Genomic DNA, 21,962 nt, shown 5'->3' with positions numbered 1-21,962 from the left:
TCCATGCTGGCAACATACAGTTGGCTGAGAAGAACCGTGTCAAGTTGTAGTTGTGCTGGAATTTTGAACGTGAAAAGGAGGAGTAGAGTAGAAGTGATACCGTCATGAAGGGGGCGGTGTGGACTGTCCGACACCAGAATTCCTGGAGGTGAACTTTAAGGACGTGTTGTGTGATGAGGGGTCGTAAATTCAAAGTGGTTTGTGAAACGGAGAGCCAGAACAGCCTCCTCCTCCTCCTCCTCCCCCATCCTCCCTGCTGCAGTCAGACTCTATCTAACGCTCAGACCTGCAGCTCCACACCGCTACCGTCATTTTCTCCTCTGTGCTCGTGAGGAGCGAACCGCATCCAGCAGCACTGTGGACACTTCATCCTGGGATCGACCTCCACTGTCCGCTCTCGATTAGACTACGTTGGATGACTGAAAACTACATTTTTCGAGCACTGCGGTGTTCCCATACAACAAACCCGCTATGTGCGCTGTGTAGGCGGATAGATGATGAAGGACAGATGCCGAGTGGATCCGTACAGTCTGCTGTTTGTTTCCTCATGAGCTGGGCTCCAATTTCTCTTCATATTTCCTAAAGCGCGGAGGAGCCGGTGTTATTTCCATCTGGTCACAGCGGGAAGATCTCCAAGCCGGATTTAATCACAAACCTCGATTTCATATTCAAGCTCAGTTTGCAAACAGCAGCTCCAGCCTGCTCCTGTGTGGAGGTTCTGATCCGTCTCTGCTTCTTTCCTGCTGGTGATTGACTGCCCTGTACCCGTCATGACAGCACTGAGCCTTTATGAAGTTCTTCTTCAAACCTGGTAGAGTAGATAGTAGTGGACTAAGTGGAAGAGCAGCCAGATTAGATGGTTTAGTATCAGGGTAATTGTTAGTCAGATGTTGTTTTTGCAATAAGAGGCAGTTCAATTAAAATTGTACTCTCAATGTAAATCAATAGCCTGTTCTGAATGTGCTCATCAACTTGTGCTGCTCATGAGAATTGACAGCTCCTGACCCACACACAGCACGCCACAGTCTCTAACTGAACAGTACTGGAGGAATAAACTGAACTCATTGCTCCTGAGCCTCCAGCATCCACTAGCCATGGCTCGGCCCTGCCAAGGCCTCCTAAGTACGTCCATCCTCCGTTACTCTCTGACCCTTACCCTCACTGTCCTCCTGTCCTGCTCCTGTCCGACTCTAGGCAAGAAGAAGCTCTACATCGGAGCCCTCTTCCCCATGAGTGGAGGCTGGCCTGGAGGACAAGCCTGCCTCCCCGCCGCTCAAATGGCTCTGAACCTGGTGAACAAGAGGAGTGACATACTGCCAGACTATGAGCTGGAGCTGATACACTACGACAGTATGGTGAGTATGTTGCAAACAAATTATGGACAACACAGTTTACTTCATTCTCAGTATAGTCTCACTTCTGTCCATCTTTCACTCCATTGCTGAGGTTTATCGGAATCACAGTTGGTTGGATTTGTCACATAAGATTGCACCCGGACTTCAACACACCAAACACGAACACAGCACAGAGTGATAAGACCATACATGTCATTTACTCTGGGGACACTGGGGATATGTCCCCACCACTTTTTTAGCAATAGTGAGACCCTTGGTTAAGACACTCACACTACGCACCATTCATGCATCAGCAGCATCATTTTGTTTTTAGTGTTTAGTTGTAGGCTAACCCACTAAATGCATATGTATGAAATGAAAGCGTAGATTGATAAACAGACAAACATGGTATGAATTGTACAAAATAAGGATGAAATAATAGGTACCACTTTCAAAGAAGGCACCTTAATGAAGGCTGAAACTAATGGCTTCATTAATGTTTAAAACATAGCTATCTTTCATCATCATGATTTATAGATCAGTTAAAAGCCACTAATAAAAAAGTGATTTTACTTGTTATTTGACCTGTTTCTTTTGACTTGTTAATTTCTGGCAAAGGGCTCCACCCAAATTATTTTATTAGCTAGAATGGAAAAAATCTCTATCTCACAATGTTACAGAAAGTGAGAACAAATTCCTGAATTCGTCACTTTATCCAGATCCACACCAAAAGTTAATGGGGTCTGTTATTGGCCAAGACCCATCCTCCATCCAAGTGACGTGGAAATCCATTCAGTATTTTGTATATACTGAAACAGACACAGGTGAAAACATGACCTCTTTGACAGAGGTAATAACTCACTGATAATTACAACCCTTCATTAGTTACAGTCCTTTATAACTACAGACTTAAGGCTATTAGAAAATGAGAGACCTTAATAGCTCACCAACATTTATAACTATTATTATTTAAAAAATGGATAAACACCAGCCGACTGTATTTATCACAACCAGCTAATCAAACCTTTTTTCTTATTAATGACTGTAAGAAATTAGAGATTTATGATTAATGAACAATTGTTAAGTCCATTAGTTACAACAATTGGTACAGAAAATGAGTGTACTAAGACTTGCAAAAATGACAATGTGTGAGATTGTCATTTCGGAGGGAAAGTATAGATTGCACCTCCTAATGTACAGATGATCTATATATCTTCTACATAGCAGACTGTTTTGATGTGGCTGTTTTATTTACCTCCACACTGTGATTACTTTTTCCCCACATCATGTCAGGCCATCATCACAATAATTGCCATTCCTTTTTGTTTATATGTTTTAAAATGCAGCAGTCAGGTCGCAAAATGGGTCGCAGCCCTAGAGAAATGTTCTACCTACTGTACGTGGCGTAACAGCTGCATCTGTGTGCGTTTGTTTGAGAACAACAGCGATACAGCCTGCACATGTTCATACAGCTCCTCACCAATGGCTCCCGGTCTGCTCACTCTAGGAACTCATCTAAATCTGTTGGCTTCACTCTGCCAAAACTCTGAACATTATGAAAGCAACGCAGCATCTTAAATTCAAATTTGACCCGTGCAGCAAAATTCTTGAAAGAACACAATCAGAGACAGACAGTAGTTTGATATTGAAATTGATAGTGAAAAATAATGGTCAGGAAAATGGCTCAGAAAAAGTAGCCTCAACAACTGTTTCAGTAGCTTCAGCTGAAGATGGTGGTTTTGTTTTATGTAGTGCAGTGCCTGTTCAAATTGTGCCTCTGGTGTTGCTGCTGGCAGCTTTCTTAAAAAACGAATCCAACTCATCCAAACTACTTCACACTATAACCAGTGCTGAGGGTTATTATACTAACCCTGTAACATGGTCCTGGGGATAACATAGTCTAGGGCTGCACCTAACAATCTTTTTTTAAAAACAATTAATTTTTTAATTATTTTTTGGTCATAATAAGTCCAAATAGAAAATTAAGATTATTACACAATGAGGAAAAACCAGGCTGTAATTACACTCAAAAAGAAAAAGGACATTGAAAACGCAAATTTAAAATGCAAAATTATCATTTTTAATGTAAAGTGAGTAAATAAAAAGAGTGGGAAATTTAAAATGCAAAAGGTTAAATGGAAATGTTCAAACTGAAAGCATAAATTGTAAAGATGAAATTGAAAATGGCAATGGAAATAAGACAAGGAAAACATCAAATGTTTTACATAAAATGGGGAATAGAAAAGCTGATGTGCAGTGATACGAGGGTTGACGCTGTCCTCTTTGTTAGCAAAAAGCTTGTTAACCTGCCATCCCTCTCTATCCCCCGAGGCGTAATTTGGATCCGACCGCAGTTGACACAAGACCCACTCTTCTCTGCCAGTGATTGGTTGGCTTCCTTGGTTGCGTTCTCTATGCTTGACTCAAACTGTTTACTGTTTCACACAGTAACTCTGCAGCTTCGCCTCCCAGTCTGTCTGCTCTTCCTAACGAGCTCAGAGACACAGCTGCAGCAGCGACAGTCGAAATGTCGGTGTGTTTACTGGGGCAATTACAGCTCACAAACTGCTGTGTCAGCTTGCCACTGACAAACCAACTGGCGAGAAAACCACAAGCACAACCATTAACAATGACTTAACATACAGTTAGAAAATAATTACGCACCCGTAATGCTGACAGAGATTTTAATGGCTCTGGTAGTCCGCTGGACAATGAGGAGGAAAATTGATGGGGCCCATGGCTTAGTGCCTGTTCTCAGCTGTCCTCATGTGCCACACCCCCGTGGGTATTTACACCAGTACTGGATTTGAAGTGAACTGTTTCGGGGTTGTGGGGAAAAACTATTACTAATGACTATTTACTAGTGGATCAATATCACTTGAGTTGTGGTCTACTTGTTGCAGTGCTGGTATATTGTATATGTATGTATATTTCATTGCTACTTGCTATTTGCTTTGTTGTTTTGTGTGGTTTGACAAAGCTATTGTGTCTTTTTTTTAATCATATTTTATAATAGTATAACTCCTGTATTTTTTCATATTGCAATATAGATCATGGAAAAGTAAAATATGACAGGTGTGTAGGAGAAGACCAAGGGCCGGCAAAATCTGAAAAAAGGGGAGTTTTTTTTTCCGAATATCATATATTTTTTAAATATCGTGCATCCCTAGTTATGTTTGTAACTACAGTTCAATGAATTCTGGACGGCTTGAACACTAACTTCGCCAGGTGATATTCACTCTCTGTGTGAAAATTATTCATGGCAAAAACAACAGTTAGAAAAATAAATATTGACATGTTAATCAATCATACAAAAAAAACCCCAGTATACAAAGGCCTCAAGACAAAAACATTAAACATTGTCAGAGTTATTTCTGTAGTTAACTTACAATGATCTGTACAGCTGCGTTGTGCTCATACAGTATATATGCTTGTCACCACCTTTGCATACACCTACGACTCTGTGGTGGGGAGAGTCTTGGCCGGAGGCATCATATTTTTTGATCGTCCTTCTGCAGGGGTGGAAGTAACCTATTACAACTCAAATGACGGTAATTTAGTCATTTCTTTAGGTACTTGTACTTTTATGAGTATTTCTTCTGTAACTTTACTCGACCTTATGCATTACAACATGAATCTACTTACCTTTCAATCATAATTGAGTACTGAGCACAATTTGAATAAATATCAAAACTAAAGATGCAACGATACCAAAAACTATCATCACATATATCACATATCATTATCAAATATTGTGCCTATTCTACAATTTTTTTAACTGCTCAACTGTTTCTGCAATTATTACAGAAGCCTGGCAATCAGTTCTTTGTTAACATGAACTGTCAAAGCGACATGAGTCATAATGACATACTCCAAGACATAAAAACTGCATCGACAAAGAGGAGCAGCTGTCATAAGCTGAATCTAACCAACAGGGACATGATAGACATCCACACACTGTATGGGCTTTTACAGGCATACATCCTGATATGAGCTGAATTTGGAGCACTATTGAAATGCTGATTTAAATCAAAGCCCTCAAAGTCAAATAATTTTTTTTCACACAGCATTTGACCTGATTCAGGTTTAGGGTTGATAACATGGCGCTCCTCTCTCAAGAGCACCATTCTCTTAGACTCTCAGACAACTTTATTAATCCCACCAGGGGCAATTGGTTTCGGCAGCTTGCATACTGGCACAGTACAAAACACAGTACACACAATAAGTAGATAGGGAATAAGGTAGAGTAAGTAAATAGAATGCCAAGGAATACAGTGTCATCAAGGATCAATAGTTGAATAGAGTGAATAAATAGATAGGTTACACATGTTGACCAATAAGATGTACATGGTAAAAGGAATAAAATAAAATCATTATAAAGAATTTAAGAGACGAATAGCAGAGGGGATAAAAGATTTTAAAAAACGGTTAGTCTTACAGACAGGTGAGACATAGAGACGACCTGAGGGCAACAGAGGAAATTCACTTGCAAGCATGTGACCAGGAGAAGACAAAATGTTGTATGCTTTCCTCAGAGTTTGTTGGTCACAAAAACTGGTCAAAAACATTTGAGCAGACATACTAATACATGTTTTTTGTTTGACTGGTTAGCACTCATGTTTGTTCCTTCTCAACTTCAATTTGTCAAATAGATGTTACAGCTTTATTCATATCTCTGAACTCCTCACAGAATACAATTCATAACCTTTTCACATCATATCTGTGTAAGCTTAGATGCTCTGTGTTTCTGTCCCTAAACATCTATGAGGGAGATATTTTCAGCGTCACCGCATGCAGTGTGAGCAGAGGTACATTCTGTGTCTTTCCCTGCTGGATTATATTGTCTGATTCTCTCATTTTGCCTCTTCTCACCTGAGCCTTTTCATATACTGCACACACACACACACACACACACACACACACATATGAGTATATAAACAGTTAAGTGCACAGTGACAGGCTTGTGTTTTTAAAAGCATCACTCTGATTGGTTTGAGTTGCTCTGCATTGGATCTCCTCTTCAAAAGCCTGGAGTTGGGGGGGTAGGGAGGTTGGCATGACAACAGTAACCAAGACAACTGCAGTTCAAACAAACATATATTTGGCTCCAAGAAAAAGGCAAGATCATGCAGCTACTGTCATCACACAAATAGAATCAGATGGATGGCTGCATGATTTCAGCTTGTCCGTGTGAGAAAGCCATATTGAGTGCAGTTAGCCAAATGTAAGAAGTGCTGGCTGGAGCACTCATTGATCACAGACCTCTACACTACTCCACTGCTGTGCCAGGCAAGCTGCAGATCACACTGCACATGCTCCGATGGATCTCCTGCTGAGCAGTTGAGCATCACACGCTGCAGTGCCTGAGAGGCCAAAACGATAAAAAAAACAAAGACTGCATAATCAGGCGACGAACTGAGGAAAATGTTTCTCAGGCTTTTAGCCAAGATCTGGTCAAAGGATAATTGATTGTTTGTCCAGGCCCAGTGGAGGTGATAGTTGAAGGCGGGTCCCATTGGTTCAGAGTGGGATGATGATGGCATGGAATGGGGGATGAGATAGGGATGTGGAGGGATACAGCAGCTATAGTATCTCATTTGACTGTGTTGGTGATTTCCCCTGAGTGCCAGGGCTAATCAATGAGTCAGTTGCGAGGAATGCAGCTTCGGATTACAGTGTTTTCACAAACCAATCTATTTGATTCAGGATTGAAGAGGGTATCTTTCTCCAAGCTGCTTGTTACTGAGCCTGTTGAGTCTGTGTCCTTAGGTGAGGAGAGGAAATCGAGCACATGCCTCAGCAGCCTCCCTTAACTCCACAGGAATGGATTGTACCCTCACAGACAGCATGCAGACTGTTTCAGGATCAGGTTGCCAGGAAACAGCTTCTTGTGAGCTACTGATGTTGGCAAACACTGCAGTAGGAATTTAATTGAGCCCATTTGAAATGTTTGACGTTTAACTTAAACAATTTCTGACCTTTATCATGACCCCCTGCCAGAGCTGCTCCAATAGTAGTATAGAGAAAGTATGTATAGAAAATATGTGAGCCGTTAAATGTAGCAGCATTTTTTTAGAACTTTAATTTGACCATCAAAGCAAATTCAAATAGTGTGGTTCATTATCAATCTTTTCATAATTGATTTTACACTTTATCCAGACTATTAATTATGTAAACACTGTATAGTCAAACCTCAAAGGCCTTTTTCTAAGCATTTCATTAATTTAAATTTAAGATTTTTGACACACTTTCTCTTGCTCCCTTGTGAAATTAGTTTTTTTTTTTTTAGTTGAAACTCTGAAGTTGATTCAAAAGGCACTCCTTTGAAATTTAAAAAGTGATGGTACCCTGCTCTATCTGCTCTCTGTTGAAAATTTTTAACAGAGGGGATGGACCCGGTTCGTTTCATTCCCCTGTGACTAGCAAACTGACTCTTTTGGTTCTTTTGGTTTCAGAGCCATGACTAGGGCTCTCACAAACCTCAGTCAGATAAAGGATCAATGAGTCAAGCAGACTTAACTAACATGTTCAACTAAACAATCCCTCTGTCCCCCTCACCCTCTTTGCTACAAGGGAATGGAGAGGGGGGGTGGCAAGTTAACAAGATGAGTGCATTTTGGTCATTTTGCTAACGAGGAGGATGGTATTCCCCCTCAAATCGCCTACTACTGTAGGGTAACCCTGGCTGTTCATACGAGAGAAAATCATTCATAATCATTCTATATGTTTTATGTTATGACATATAATTCCAAGGGTTAACATACTTTAAAGTCAAAATTAAATTTAAATTTTCTTCACTTTTTATGTAAAGCAATGTAAACGATAATGGCTGTTGTGCACATCTTACAAAAAGAGGATTAAAACATTTAGTGTATATGAGTGCCTTGTGCACAGTGTCTTGAGTGGGTGTTTCCCATGGCAGAAGTTTACTGAAAACTTGGAGTCGGCATGGCTGCCCTGTTAAGTCCTGTGGTTCTATTAAGCAAGTGGAAGCTTAGTGAAGCTATCTAGCTAACATTAGCACTGATTCTGACAAGGTGTTTCATAAACTACTTAACTAGTCCACAATTGTGCTGTCAACCTACCCAGGGCTCTAGACTAACTTTTTCCCAGGTAGCACTGGTGCTACCTAGCTTTTCATTTGGTAGCACAAAAATAAATTAGGTAGCACACCTTATTTTTCTTTGTTGTGTGACATTAATAAAACGTATCATGCCGGTGATAGTTTTTATTTCTATACCATAGTTTGTACTTTGAACTTTTTGTATTTGAATGGAGAGAGAGCGGGAAATACACGAACGACTTATGTGGGAAATTATTAACACGTTACCGTAAAATATCAAATAATATCCCAGGCTATGAAGTTAATCTCCATAGCTCGGGCTATTATTTATCTCATTCACAAAACTAGGCGTGTATTTGAATCCAGGGTATTTGGGACAGGCGATTAATAGGCTACTTCCTCGCAAAAAAACTTGTCCAGCAATACTATTGAAATAGGTCTACATTCTACAACGTAGTTTTATTTATTTATGTTATTTTATTAAAGTATGGCTTTGCATTGTTAAAACATCATGCGAAAACACACGCAAGGGAATTTCGTCTTTACACACCATACGCAGATACCCGGTAGCTGCCCGAATTAAGGGTTCAGCTTCGGGACAAAAAAAAAATATTTCTTTCTATTTGAGGCAAAAGTCATGAACAAAAACGTGTTGAAAATGCGCTGAAATTACAAAGTAAACGAAACAATTGTAAGATAATCCACAAGACAAATCACAAGTTTTAAATCAGTCATCACTTTGGACTGATTGACTGACTTACCGGTAGAAGAGGAATCGGCGCATTGTCTACCTTTGGAGTTGGCGGAGTTGTTCAGAAGTGACACCGAGGAAGAAGATTTCGTTGGCTTTAGTGATTATGAGTGACACTGATTGTTTGGTTGTAGCATGTTATATATGCTATATTTAGTCGAATGACTCTACCGTAATATGTTACGTTAACATAGCCTACCAGGCACGTTCTCAGTTCGTTGTTTATGCGTCATATAACGCAGGCTACACTTATTCAGCCTGTTGTTCTCTATTCTATTTTTATTTTAAATTGCCTTTCGTGACATGCGCATGCGCATGCGCATGCTGTTATTACTATTCTGTGGAAGCGCATCGTTCGTTTTTCCCGGCAGAAATGTACGTTGTTTAAAGCCCCCAACAGTGCGCTGATGGTCATGAAAATAGAGCCCGAAATGTCTATCCTTGGTGTTGGATATTATCAAATAAATTTCCCCAAAAAATTTGATGCGACTTATACTCCAGTGCGACTTAGCCTATACATGTTTTTTTTTTTCGTTCTTTATTATGCATTTTTGGCTGGTGCAAATACAGTATATATTATATTTATTATCAACCACACGTCCGCACGGTCACGGCTGAGGAGGGTAGTGAAAGGGGGGTCCTCTCCAAGTCGCACCGGTGCGACCTGTTTGAAAATTAACTCGCACATTTTGAAATTAGGTCGCATGTGCGACCTATTAGGTCGCACTCTAGAGCCCTGAACCTACCTATATAATCCGATTTGAATGTAATTCCTTATTATTCTTATTATATAATATTCAAATTATGTTTGAATATATAATGGTCAAATTAAGCCTATTTCTAATATTTACTATGTACACAGGTGTGTACACAGGTTTATGCCTTGCAATTTTTTTTTTAACTATTCAAATTATAATCGACTTCTGAAATTCATTCTGAACACACTAGTCAACATGGACTCATAGAACAGGCCAACAATAATTTTGGCCTCTCGGTGCTTGGAAGTGAAAAGAAAAGGACAGTGTCACAAATTAGGTGCTGATGAAAAGCACAAGTTGAGGGCCTGAAGTTTGGATAGGGAACACAGACAACAGCCAACCCTCCTCGCAGTCCCCACCCACAGGTTGGTAGTCCTTATATTCACTGGGTTACATTCCTGTCCTGTGTCTTTAACCGAAAATTAGGCTGTAAACACACAATTGGCACCCTACTTTTTCCCTGACAATGCTACATCGTGAACAACAAATCCATGTTAGAATGAAAGAAGCAAACAAAGAAGCCTTGCTGTCATGAAAAGAAAACAATCAACCGGTCAACATTTTCTACAAGATCCCGTGTTCATAGTCTCAATCATGCAACATGCTACTTTGGCTGCCTGAGAGTTGGTTGATATGGCTAAATGTTAATAATAAACTTTATTTGTATAGCACTGTCAAAACACAGTTACAAAGTACCCTATAGAATGCGATAAAAGAGTACAGACAGTCGCTAAAAACAATAAAAACATAAAAAGTAGTACTAACAGTCGAGATCTGTCTTGATCGAAAAAAAAAGACCTGGTAAAACAGAGTGTATAATAAAAGCATGTCAAAGATGAAGAGGGATAGAAACTAGACATGCAACAGCTTAAATGTAAATTAGCCTTTCTATAGAGGTAAGTTTTGAGGGCCTAAGTTACTCAGGCAGGTAGTTCCATAGTTTGGGAAAATGGATGGAAAATGTCCGGTTTCATTTTGTAATTAGTAGGGGTGTTATGATCTCGACTGTAAGTCGGATATCGATTAAAATTAACTCACGATCTCGACCTTTGAAATCAAAGGTGGAATCAAGGATTTAGCCACGCCCCCAGTGTCACGTGTGGCAGGCGTGCCAAGAGGGAAAAAAACACACACAGCATGTCGTAGCACGGTGAGTGGATTCACATTGGATCCCATCCACTCACATAAGCTGGCGATCAGAGTGTAACGTAATGTGTCGCGTGTATTCACTCAGTTGGGCTTTGTGCACCAGTTTATAACACATCTGTGGATGCCGACGGTCACTGTAGGACCGTCATGTTTAACCTACTGTGGCAGAGACATGCCTGGAGATCATAAACAGAGTAGAATGGGTCAGTAGCAGGATGTGTTATTTTGCATGGATAAATACTGTACTACAGACGGAACACAGCAGACATTTCTCTGTGTAGCGTTAAGTTTCACTTTCACTTCGGTTCGGTCCCCAGTTTAAAACACACAGTAATGACAGTAATGACTTTACTGTTATTTTTAATTTGTCAATGAGGACAAACAATCACTAGTAGGTCCAGCATGCTAGTAGCAGAACAACGAACCAGCTTTCGTCTTTCGGCAAACTGATCAGCGTGGGTTCCCAACACATCACACACACGGACTATGGAGTGACACTCCCACACCGTCGCACCAACCTGCAGCATTTCGTTGTGCCACCGTCTGCTTGCTATGCGCGTGTAGCATACGGGTCCACAAGCAACGCAACAAATATGGCAGGACATCTCCTCAGGCATATATACATATGTATATACATATATATGGAGGATCGTGGTACACCTAGTAATTATGGTGGCTGAGGGGAAAGTAAGAGGGATCCTGCTGGAGGAGCACAGGCAGGGCTAGGCTCATAGAACACAATGTAGGCAGGGGGAAGGCCATGTAGGGCTTTTAAAGTAATAAGTAAATGTTCAAAATCAATTCTGTACCATGGGTAGAAAGCATAGGAGTGATATGGTGTTGTCTCTTAGAATCTGTTGAAAGTGTGGAAGCAAAGTTTTGAATGAGCAGGAGATGGGAAATGGCCTTGTGGCTGTGCCTTAAATACATGGAGAAAGAATAATCCTGACATGATGAAATGAGTTTTAAAGAACAAAACAAAACAAAAACTGATGCAATGTTCCTGAGATGGATGAAGAAAGATTGTACTACCTTGTTGATTTGTGTGTTTTGTGCTGGGCGATATGTCCTTAAAATAATATCACAATATTGTTTGGCCATATGGTGATACGATATATACCTTCATATTTAGCCATTTATTTTGAGATTCTATTATTCATATATAGTGATGTGTGGATTGCAGTTATATCCGCCGGATAATCCCACATCAGGTAGCCTGGTCATAAAATTAACATTATTATTAATAGCTGATGGGATGTGTGTGGGTGAAATAATACATCTGTAATGAGGAAAATAATACAGACATTACTTACAGCAATGTCTCAGCAGCAAAAAACATAAGTCCCCTGTGCACATTTATGCCCCAGTCACAGCAGCTTAACATGGATGACTTCCAAAAGGACACACACAGTCCAGATTAGTACAGTAAAATAGTTTGGAGTAAAGCAACCATCTTGATAAATCCTGAGCTCTATCAGCACTGTCTAAAAGAAGCTGAAAGCATATTCTTTTTCCTCTGGAGAGTTCCCTCTCTGTAAGTTTTTAACTTTTATTTTTGCCACTTAAATGTGTCACAATATATGAAGAAAAAAAGTTGTTGCTATGACAGTAATGGGCTCAACCCCATGACAAGCATCACATGACCATGGTATTGCGGTCATGCAGTCAGGCAGTCATGAGGTCATGTGGTCATGCAGTTATCCTCACAGCCCTAATAACATCAAAACAAGGTTTCAAAGTCAATTTATTTGTTTTACATTTACAAAACTGGTTGCTTTGTGCTACATAGGAGAAAACCAATACAAAACAAAAACAAACTATTTTGCGGAGTGAATTAGAGTGTGGAATGATGAATTGAGGAATCTCACAGCCTAGGGGAAAGGAGATGTTGGGTGAACAGACTGTGGCTGGGCTCTGTGCAGACATCTCACTTCTCCGATGTCACTGATGCTCTGTAGATGGGTACCAATGATGTTCTGGGCAGTTTTAATCAGCCCCCTTTCTGTCCTGGGCTGTGAACGAACCATGCCAATTAGTGATGTATTGCCCAGTAAGTAAGTCAGTAAGAGTTGACAAGAATTTGGCTCTGGAATTTAGCCCTCTTAAGTTTTCTTTGGAAGTAGAGCCTTTTCTGTGTTTTTCTTTTTTAACCAGGATGGTGATGTGTGATGACCATGTTAGGTTCTCTATCATGTTGATTCCCGAGAACCTACAACTGTTCACCTGCTCCACCTCAGCTCCACTGATGTTTTATTGTGTTGTTTTATTATTCTGCTTTTTAACCTGTAAAGTGTCTTTGTGTATCCTGAAAAGCACTATATAAAATAAATATTATTATTATGTAGATAGAGGTGTGTGTCTTTACCTCCTTTCTAAAATCAACAATCAGCTCCTATGTTTTGCTGACATTGAGCAGTAGATTGTTCTCTGTGCACCACTCTGTAAGATTGTTGATTTCCTCCTGATATGAACTCTCATCGCTGTTTATAATATGACCGATGATGGTGGTGTCGTCAGCATACTACACAATAGATTTCTCCTGATGTCTGGGAGTGCAGTCATGGGTGTACAGTGTGAACAGGAGGGGGCTGAGCACAAAGCCCTGGGGGGCTCCTCACTAATGTAGAGGAGGTGTGACTGCCAATCAGAACTCTCTGGGGTCTGTTTGTGAGTGTTTATTTTTTCAATCAGTTCATGGGTGAGATTGTGTTGAATGCTGAGCTGATGTAGCTGTTCTTGCTCTCCAGGTGTGTGAATTGCCCGCCGGGGACAACAAAAAAGTTTTTTGAATTGATTTGAATTTCAATTGTATTGAATTGAAGACTGAGTGGAGGACAGTGGATACGGCATCCTCTGTGGCTCTGTTAGTTCTGAAAGCATACTGAAGGTCCAGGCTGGCAGGCTGTTATCTTTGATGTGTCGGAAAACCAGTTTCTCAAAACACTTCATCAGGATGGGGGTGAGAGTCACATGGCGGTAGTTGTTTGGACTAGACACAGCAGATGTTTTAGGCACAGGAACGATGATGGCTGTCTTGAGGCAGGAGGGAACGATCTCGGGGATGAGATGTTAAAAATGTCAGTAATAACATCAGCTAGCTGATCGGCACAGGTTTTTAGTACACGGCCAGGAATATTATCTGGCGTATTTGTTGAGGAGAGCATAACAGGCATAAAATGTTTGCGCTCATCTGGCAGCGTGGCCTCACAAAAAGCCCCTGCTTTTGGAGCCTGTGACCTGCTGGATCTCCTGCCAGATATCTTTAGTGCTGTTGGTGTTTAGGTACCTCTCAAGTCTCTGTGGATGTCTCCTGTTTTACTCCTAGATGCCAGCTTTAAGTCTTGCTCTGGCAGTATTGTATGATTCCTTGTCACCTGAAAGGCAGCTTTGTTGGCTCTGGAGCCCTCACCTCTCCATTCAACCAGGCCCTGTGGTTGGGGATAGGGTTGCTGCAGTGACACAATTTTCCCAGTGACTAGTAAGCCTGTGACAACACCGGTAATACCTGGTACACCAGCCCAGACCTTCACTATCTCTAGTGCGCTGAGTTAATTTACTGCTGATGCAAACCAAACATTTCCTACTGCTGGCTAAATACAAATTGACTTTTGTTTTGAAGTAGACTCGTCGCAGGATGTAAGTATTCAGTTAGCACCGCTATCATTCATCAAAAATGCGTTTACAGAGCAAAACAATGATCATTTTCTGCATTTTTTGACAGTGGATGAATTTTACATACAGTATGTCAGTAATTTTATACAGTCTGTGGGAGTAATGGAATAAGAATAAGAAGCTGTAAGAAGAAGAATTGCTGGTGATAGGCTGCACAGCTCCAACTTGTGTAAACCAACTTCTTTTCCCTCATTAACCATAACAGTTTTAACTGATTGTTTTTTTGTTTTTGTTTTTTCTCCCAGCGGTCGCGACTACAAACTGCAGGTGCATTAATCTATCGTTAATCTAGTTAATGCAATTTACTGAATATTGTTTACTGATAGCGTCACTCAGTCAGCTGATAAAATCGATTATGTGCCGGAGGAAAACATGGCTTGCTCAAAAATAAGGAAAGTTGACACAGAAAATAGAACTTTTAAAAATGAATGCACGAACCAACATATGTTTATTCTTCCGGCAGACAGTATTAAACTTGGGTCTCATATGTTGTGAAACCGTGGTGTTGATCAAAACCAGGAATGTTAAGCGGCACAACAAGACCAAACATGGATCGTTTGAGGAAATATATCCACAAGTCTGAGGTGCGAGCGCACAAAATAACCGAGGACTAATTTTATTTATTATATTTATTTATTCAGCTTTTTGGTTTCCATACAAGTGCCATAATTTGTTGTATGTTAAAAATATCCTACTTTGAAAATTGAAAATAAATATTGGTGAACTAAAAAGGAAATATACGGTGTTGATTATATTTGATAGACATGGGGTAGGCTATTCAATGCAATTTAGACATTATGAGGTTCGGAACATTGCTGGGAGGAAATTTTAGTCACTGGACCTCTTTGAACTTAAATTGAAGACCCCTCGTTTAGAGTAATATGACAAAAACACAACAACAACAAACCCAATCAAATTCTGTTGATTCTGTCCACATGGTTCACCATTATTATTTAAATAGCTTATTGATTTTTCATTGCCTATAGGCTGTAAGTGGAAAGCAAGGAACAACATTTATAACACGTGGATCAAGAAAACATGGCTTGACTGGTAGGTAAATGTTTTTCCAGGATTACACTGATAAATGCTGTCTCTGGCTCCGGAATCAGGTTAAGGTGACCTTGGGACGTGCCTCACCTTGCCCCTCTGGCTGCTGCAACCCCCCAACGCTCTGTGCATATGAATAAGAAACAGCGTACTTTACAATACATACACTTATTTTCTTTAGTGAGCTGTACGTTATATCATCTCCCATCCTGTGTTCAGTTTCCCTCCACAATCATCGATTTCATTTCTCAAACAGAACAGTTATAACTCTACTTCGAATGCTACATATACCCAAATCAAGTCACATCAATTTTATTTATATAGCCCAAAATCACCTCAGTGTGTGAGACCACTCAGCCTTAGTGGGCTTTAAAGTCTATACAGTGAACGTCATCCTCTGTCCTTAGACCCTCAATTCAAGTGAGGAAACCTAACAGATTCCGTTTTATCACTTTCTGTACATGTTCTGAGTGTTGTGGTTGTGTCCTGTTATGTTCTAAGGATGTGTGTGTTAAATTAGCATAAACATAAGTTTTACATTGTGCCACCATGGCCGAATATGATATAGCGGGTAATGACGTTCATCAAATGTTTGTGTCTAAGGGGTGTGTCTAATGTCAATAAATCAGTGGTCCTGGCACGGGATCTGCGTTGCACTTAAAGATCAGTCTCGCAAGACTTTCTTTCTACCAAGCTCACCACATTGGTGTCAGAAGTGGGATCGGAAAGAAAGATGGAGAGAGAGATCCAGGAGCTAGAGTGGGCCATCAAGCAGACGCGCCGTAGAGCTTAGATCAGGCCCAAAAAATCAAGCCCGACCCTACCCGAGCCCATGAACGTTGTGTCCGAGCCCGGCCCGGCCCGGCCCGACACATTAACTGTAATTATGAGCCCGAGCCCGATTTAAACCCGACAATTTTTTAATACGTGGTGTAACAGTCAGAGTTATTCAATGTAGCGCCTAGGTGGCGCCTCCTTTTGTTTAGTGGGTAATGTAACCTGTATGATGAAGAAGAGCAGGTGTACTTCCGCTCCCCATGAGAAAGGATACTGCCGACAGAGCGAAGACTCCCCATTTTATTTTGTCTTTATTTTGTAAAGTGTTGGTGCAAGAACCTTGGCCTGTGTTCATTTGCGTGTATGCCTGTAACAACTAGCTAGAGACCTGGCATGGTATGGTCAGTATTATGAATAAAAGTGCCATGCGGAAACCCCCACATGTTGCCTGCCATCTCTTGAGTAACCGGAGTTACCCGCACTAAAGTGGACCATCACCTTCCCCTTCACCAGCCCACGTTACAGTGGGCTATTATAGCTGACGTTTTCAACTACAATTTCGAGTTGTTTGAACTACAGAAATCTGTTTAGAATTATCTTAATGAATAATGCAACAAGGACGAAGCATGTAAACTGCGTTGTTTGTTTATTCAGAACAGAATGGATCGCAAATGAATAAAGTAATGATTAAAAAAAAAACCCCACAAATGCTTGATCAAGGGGGCCGGCCCTGCCCGAGGATAGTGGCGGAAATGGGTAAAGTCTGGGCTCGGGCTGGGGCAGAGAATATAAACTCTAACGCGCTGCCACTTGGAAAGTATGGTGCGACCGGTGAAAGTCAGCAGACCTCCACGGCGTCCTGATGGCTCCAGCGTAACGCACCCACACCGCTCCCTAGAGGCTGGAGGTAGTACTGCAGCACAACGCCCGCTGCATACTGACGCTGACCGCCACCTGCCTGGCCTGATGTACCCCAGAGCTGCACCCAGAACAGCAGCCAAACTGCCCAAGTATAATGGGCTCACACAACTAGAACCATACCTCTCACAGGTCCAGTTAGCAGCATGGCACAGTGGCTGGAACGATGAAGAAGCAGCCACCCACCTGGCCCTGGCGTTGGAAGAAAAGGCGTTGCAAGTGCTCCTCGACCTGGCTCCAGCAGAGCAGCGGAACCTCCAGGCCCTGACCAGGGTACTGGATAGGTGATTTGGATGACGACCTTTCGCTAACCAAAGCAGGGAGCAACTGGCCAGCCGTCGTCGCCAAGAAGGAGAGAGCCTGGGCACCTTCGCTGCAGATGTGCAACTGCATGCTCAACATGGTTATCCACAGTTTCCTGCAGCTGCCCAAGAGGAGCTGGCCCTCCACGCTTTCCTGCAGGGGCTCACCCCAGAACGGCTGCGGCAACATGTTCGCCTTGCCATGCCCCTAACTCTAAATGAGGCCCTCTGTGAAGCTGAACGGGTTGAGGTGGTGATCTCCACGCCGCGGCCTTGCCAACAGAGGCCCCCCATTCTCCAACCGCACGTCAGGATGACCGACTACGAGGAGGAGGAGGTAGAAGAAGTCTGACAAGTTCAGCCTCCATCACCACAGTCTCAGCGTTGGCATGCACCATCCAGGTGATGGCCACTCCGGCCAACTGACCGCTGCTACCGTTGTGATGAGCCTGGTCACATCGCCCGTAACTGTCCTGCACCAGCACCAAAGGCAAACCATCACCCTTGGCACGGAGACCATGGCTCTCCAGTCCGGTCATGGGAGAAGAATGGGCCCAGGAATCAACACTCCAACCGCCAAGCAACAGCAGCCCAGGAGATACCAGCCCCCTGTGTCTCACCATCCAGTCCACCCAACGCCAGTAATCCTGCACTGCCACCACCTGAGCCAACCCTACCTGCCAAGCCAGCTGTTCTTCCCTCAGCTGAGACAACTGAGGCGGTACGCAACTTATGGCAGCGTAGTTGCAATTGCCTCGACTCACAGCAGTGCGACCAGTTAAAATGCCTCCTTAACAACTTTGTGGAAATCTTCGCTGCCAGAGATGAAGACTACAAACAGACTCGGCTGGTCCAGCATTCCATTGACACCGGTTCTGCCCAGCCCACACGTCTACGGCCCCATCGATTGGCCTTATCTAAATGACAGGCAGCGGAGGACATGATCCGTGAGATGGTTGCTGCTGGGGTGATTAAACCCTCCAACAGCCCGTGGGCAGCTCCGGTTGTCTTGGTGAGGAAGAAGGATGGCAGCTGGCGTTTTTTCTGTGGACTATCGCCATCTCAACGCCATCACCAAAAAGCACTCTTATCAACTTCCTCGGATCGACGACGCTCTTGACTGGGTTGCTGGGTCCAGGTGGTTCAGCTCCCTTGACCTGCGCAGTGGCTACTGGCAGGTGGAGCTGGCCCCTGATGCAAGACCAAAGACTGCCTCCACCATCGGGCAAGGGCTGTGGCAGTTCTGTGTCATGCCATTTGGGCTCTGCAATGCACCAGCTACTTTTGAGCAGCTGATGGAGAGAGTGCTGGCAGATGTACCCCGCAGCCATTGCATTGTGTACCTTGACAATCTGCTGGTGCATGCCAATGACTTTGACAGGGCCCTGTCTAACCTGCGAGATGTACTCACCTCCATCCGGCAGGCAGGGCTGCGGCTGAATCCTGCAAAGTGCCACCTGCTGACAAGGGAGACTGAGTTCCTGGGCCATGTGGTTAGTGGTATAGGCGTAGCCACCAATCCAGTGAAAGTGGCTGCTGTACAGGACTGGCCAACCCCTGCCAACGTCAGCCAACTGCAGAGCTTCCTGGGCTTGGCTTCCTACTACCGCCGTTTCATCCAGAACTTTGCCACCATCGCCAGTCCACTCCACTGTCTGACCGACAAAGGTCAACCGTTCAACTGGGACGACTCCTGTGCTACAGCTTTCAACAGACTCAAGACAACCCTCACTGAAGCTCTAGTCTTGGCTGTCCCCGATGCCCAACGTTCCTTCACACTGAACACGGATGCCAACAACGTGGGGGTTGGAGCTGTCCTGTCACAGCAGGAGGAAGATGGAGAGTGTGCTGTGGCCTACTTCAGTTGTACACTGAGTCAAGCAGAAAGAAACTATTGTGTGACTGAACTGACGTGAACTGCTGGCAGTGGTCCTGGCAGTACGGCACTTCCGACCATACCTACATGGCAGCCACTTCCTCATCCGCACAGACCATGCCTCCCTGACCTGGTTACTGAACTTCAAGCAACCGGAGGGGCAGGTTGCTCGATGGCTGGAGACTCTGCAGGGTTATGACTTTGATATCCAACATCGGCAGGACGACATCATGGCAATGCCGATGCACTCTCCCGGCGGCCCTGTGTGGCCTTGGAATGCCGTTATTGCCAGCTGCAGGAGGAACGGGGTAAAGTAACACCGATGGTGGCAGTCGTCCAGACAGCCGACAGTGAGGGGCGATGGCGTCCTGGACATTTGAGGGACTAATCCTTGGGTGATGGGGTTGTCGGGATGACTGACCCCTCAGATGGGGGCTATGTAGTGACTGGAGGAGTACTAGTTATGGACAGTGAAGGCTAGGTGGCGCAGTGACTCATGGGAGTGTAATGTCAAATACTTATGAGATTGTTATTGTTCAGATATGTTCCGTTTTATTACTTTCTGTACATGTTCTGAGTGTTGTGGTTGTGTCCTGTTATGTTCTAAGGATGTGTGTGTTAAATTAGCATAAACATAAGTTTTATATTGTGCCACCATGGCCGAATATGATATAGCGGATAATGACGTTCATCAAATGTTTGTGTCTAAGGGGTGTGTCTAATGTCAATAAATCAGTGGTCCTGGCACGGGATCTGCGTTGCACTTAAAGATCAGTCTTGCGAGACTTTCTTTCTACCAAGCTCGCCACAATATATTAAACCCCAAACAGAGTGTCTGCAGGTCCTTGAAAAACTCCTCTATATAGAATTGAAATCACATCTTTGGGACATTTTTCCTGACCATGAGACTAAATTTCTTTGCCAGTAAGAGGCAGTAAGGCCTAAGACAGGAATTTACATTTACATTTACATCTAGGGCTTTTAGCAGACGCTTTTGTCCAAAGCGACTTACAATAAATACATTTGTCACAAGAAAGAAACCACAACACATCACCGTCGATAAAGTAGAAAAGAAAAAATAGAAACAGTTTTCAAGCCCTCATCTGAGCATGGTAGCTGCTATTTCTCAAAGATACCTTAAGTAAAATATGTAAAGGAGGCTAAGGGGAAATTTACTCAGTACAGATTAATACATAGGTTTTATTTTACCCCATCTAAGCTTCACAGAATGGGCTTGTTGGCTAATAACTTATGCTGGAAATGTCAGGAAGAGACAGGAACATTCTTACATGCTATTTGGGAATGTAAATGTATTAACCCATTCTGGGAAAAAGTAATAGAATACATAGGGAAATGGGTGGGGTTAACAATACCTGTATCACCAAGATTATGTCTACTGAGGGGCCAAACAGAATTGCCCAGTATATCAAAGTATGACCTTGCAGTGATAAAGTTAGGGGTTGTTACAGCTGCCCGAATAATTCTCAGGGTTTGGAAAAGTACATCCTTTCCAGATCTTAAAAAATGGGTGGAATTAATGTTGGAGGCTGTATCATATGAACACGTTAGCTAGAATCAATGATGATGTGGATAACTTCAAGAGGTCATGGGACCGCTTTCTCACTTGTTATTTCTCACTTGTCACTGTTATGACACTATGATGATTTGACTGACTGCATTGATGTCAATATAATTGTTGAATGTTTATAATGGTTGTTTTAAATATGAGCATTTACAATGGGCTTAACTAAAAGGAACACTGTCTGTGTATATGTTTAAACAAATAAATAAATCCTTAATAACAAAAAAGATACCTAAGTACACAGTCCCAGCGCCAGCTCAGTACAGAAGGGGGGGCGGCTGAAAACCGAGGGGGGGCGATGACGTGATGCATAGTATGAGAAAACTTATGCAGCCCAACTGTTTTATCTAAGCCACATAGATACGTGATAAGAAACAAGTTACAATAACACACTGCCACAAGTAAATATACCTGCTTTACTAACACAACGTTCATTCTAACCTGACCATTAAGAAACAGATGAAAACCTGAATAACCGCACTAGCCAATCAGAAGCAAGAAACAAGCCAGGTAACCCAGAGCAACATAAAAACAGACTCCACTGATCAGACGGCGCTGATCTAACGTGATGTCCAACAGCGTATGATCAATAACCACATTGGTAACAAACACAAACAGTAGCAACAATACAGATGATAAAATAACCAGCTCTTACCTTCAGTAGAGTTGCAGTCTCCTCTTTCCTGATGAGTGGAACCTCCTTAACAGCATCTCTTTCCATTCATCTTTAAAT

General features: G+C 42.5%; 1 protein-coding gene across 1 annotated transcript in view; it reads left to right on the top strand.

Moving 5' to 3' along the window:
- The first annotated feature begins 260 nt into the window (after positions 1 to 260).
- gabbr1b (gamma-aminobutyric acid (GABA) B receptor, 1b) overlaps positions 261 to 21,962 on the top strand; it is a 171,099-nt gene continuing 149,397 nt past the window's right edge. Inside the window, exon 1 of the mRNA XM_073463399.1 lies at positions 261 to 1,355. Coding sequence (XP_073319500.1) covers positions 1,095 to 1,355 — 261 coding nt within the window. The 5' untranslated portion in view covers positions 261 to 1,094. The remainder of the gene's footprint in view (positions 1,356 to 21,962) is intronic.

This window comes from Pagrus major, chromosome 3, assembly GCF_040436345.1.
Source record: "Pagrus major chromosome 3, Pma_NU_1.0".
NCBI classification, from domain to species: domain Eukaryota; kingdom Metazoa; phylum Chordata; class Actinopteri; order Spariformes; family Sparidae; genus Pagrus; species Pagrus major.
Note: the sequence above shows the minus strand (reverse complement) of the source record. Positions and strands in the feature narration are given on the sequence as shown.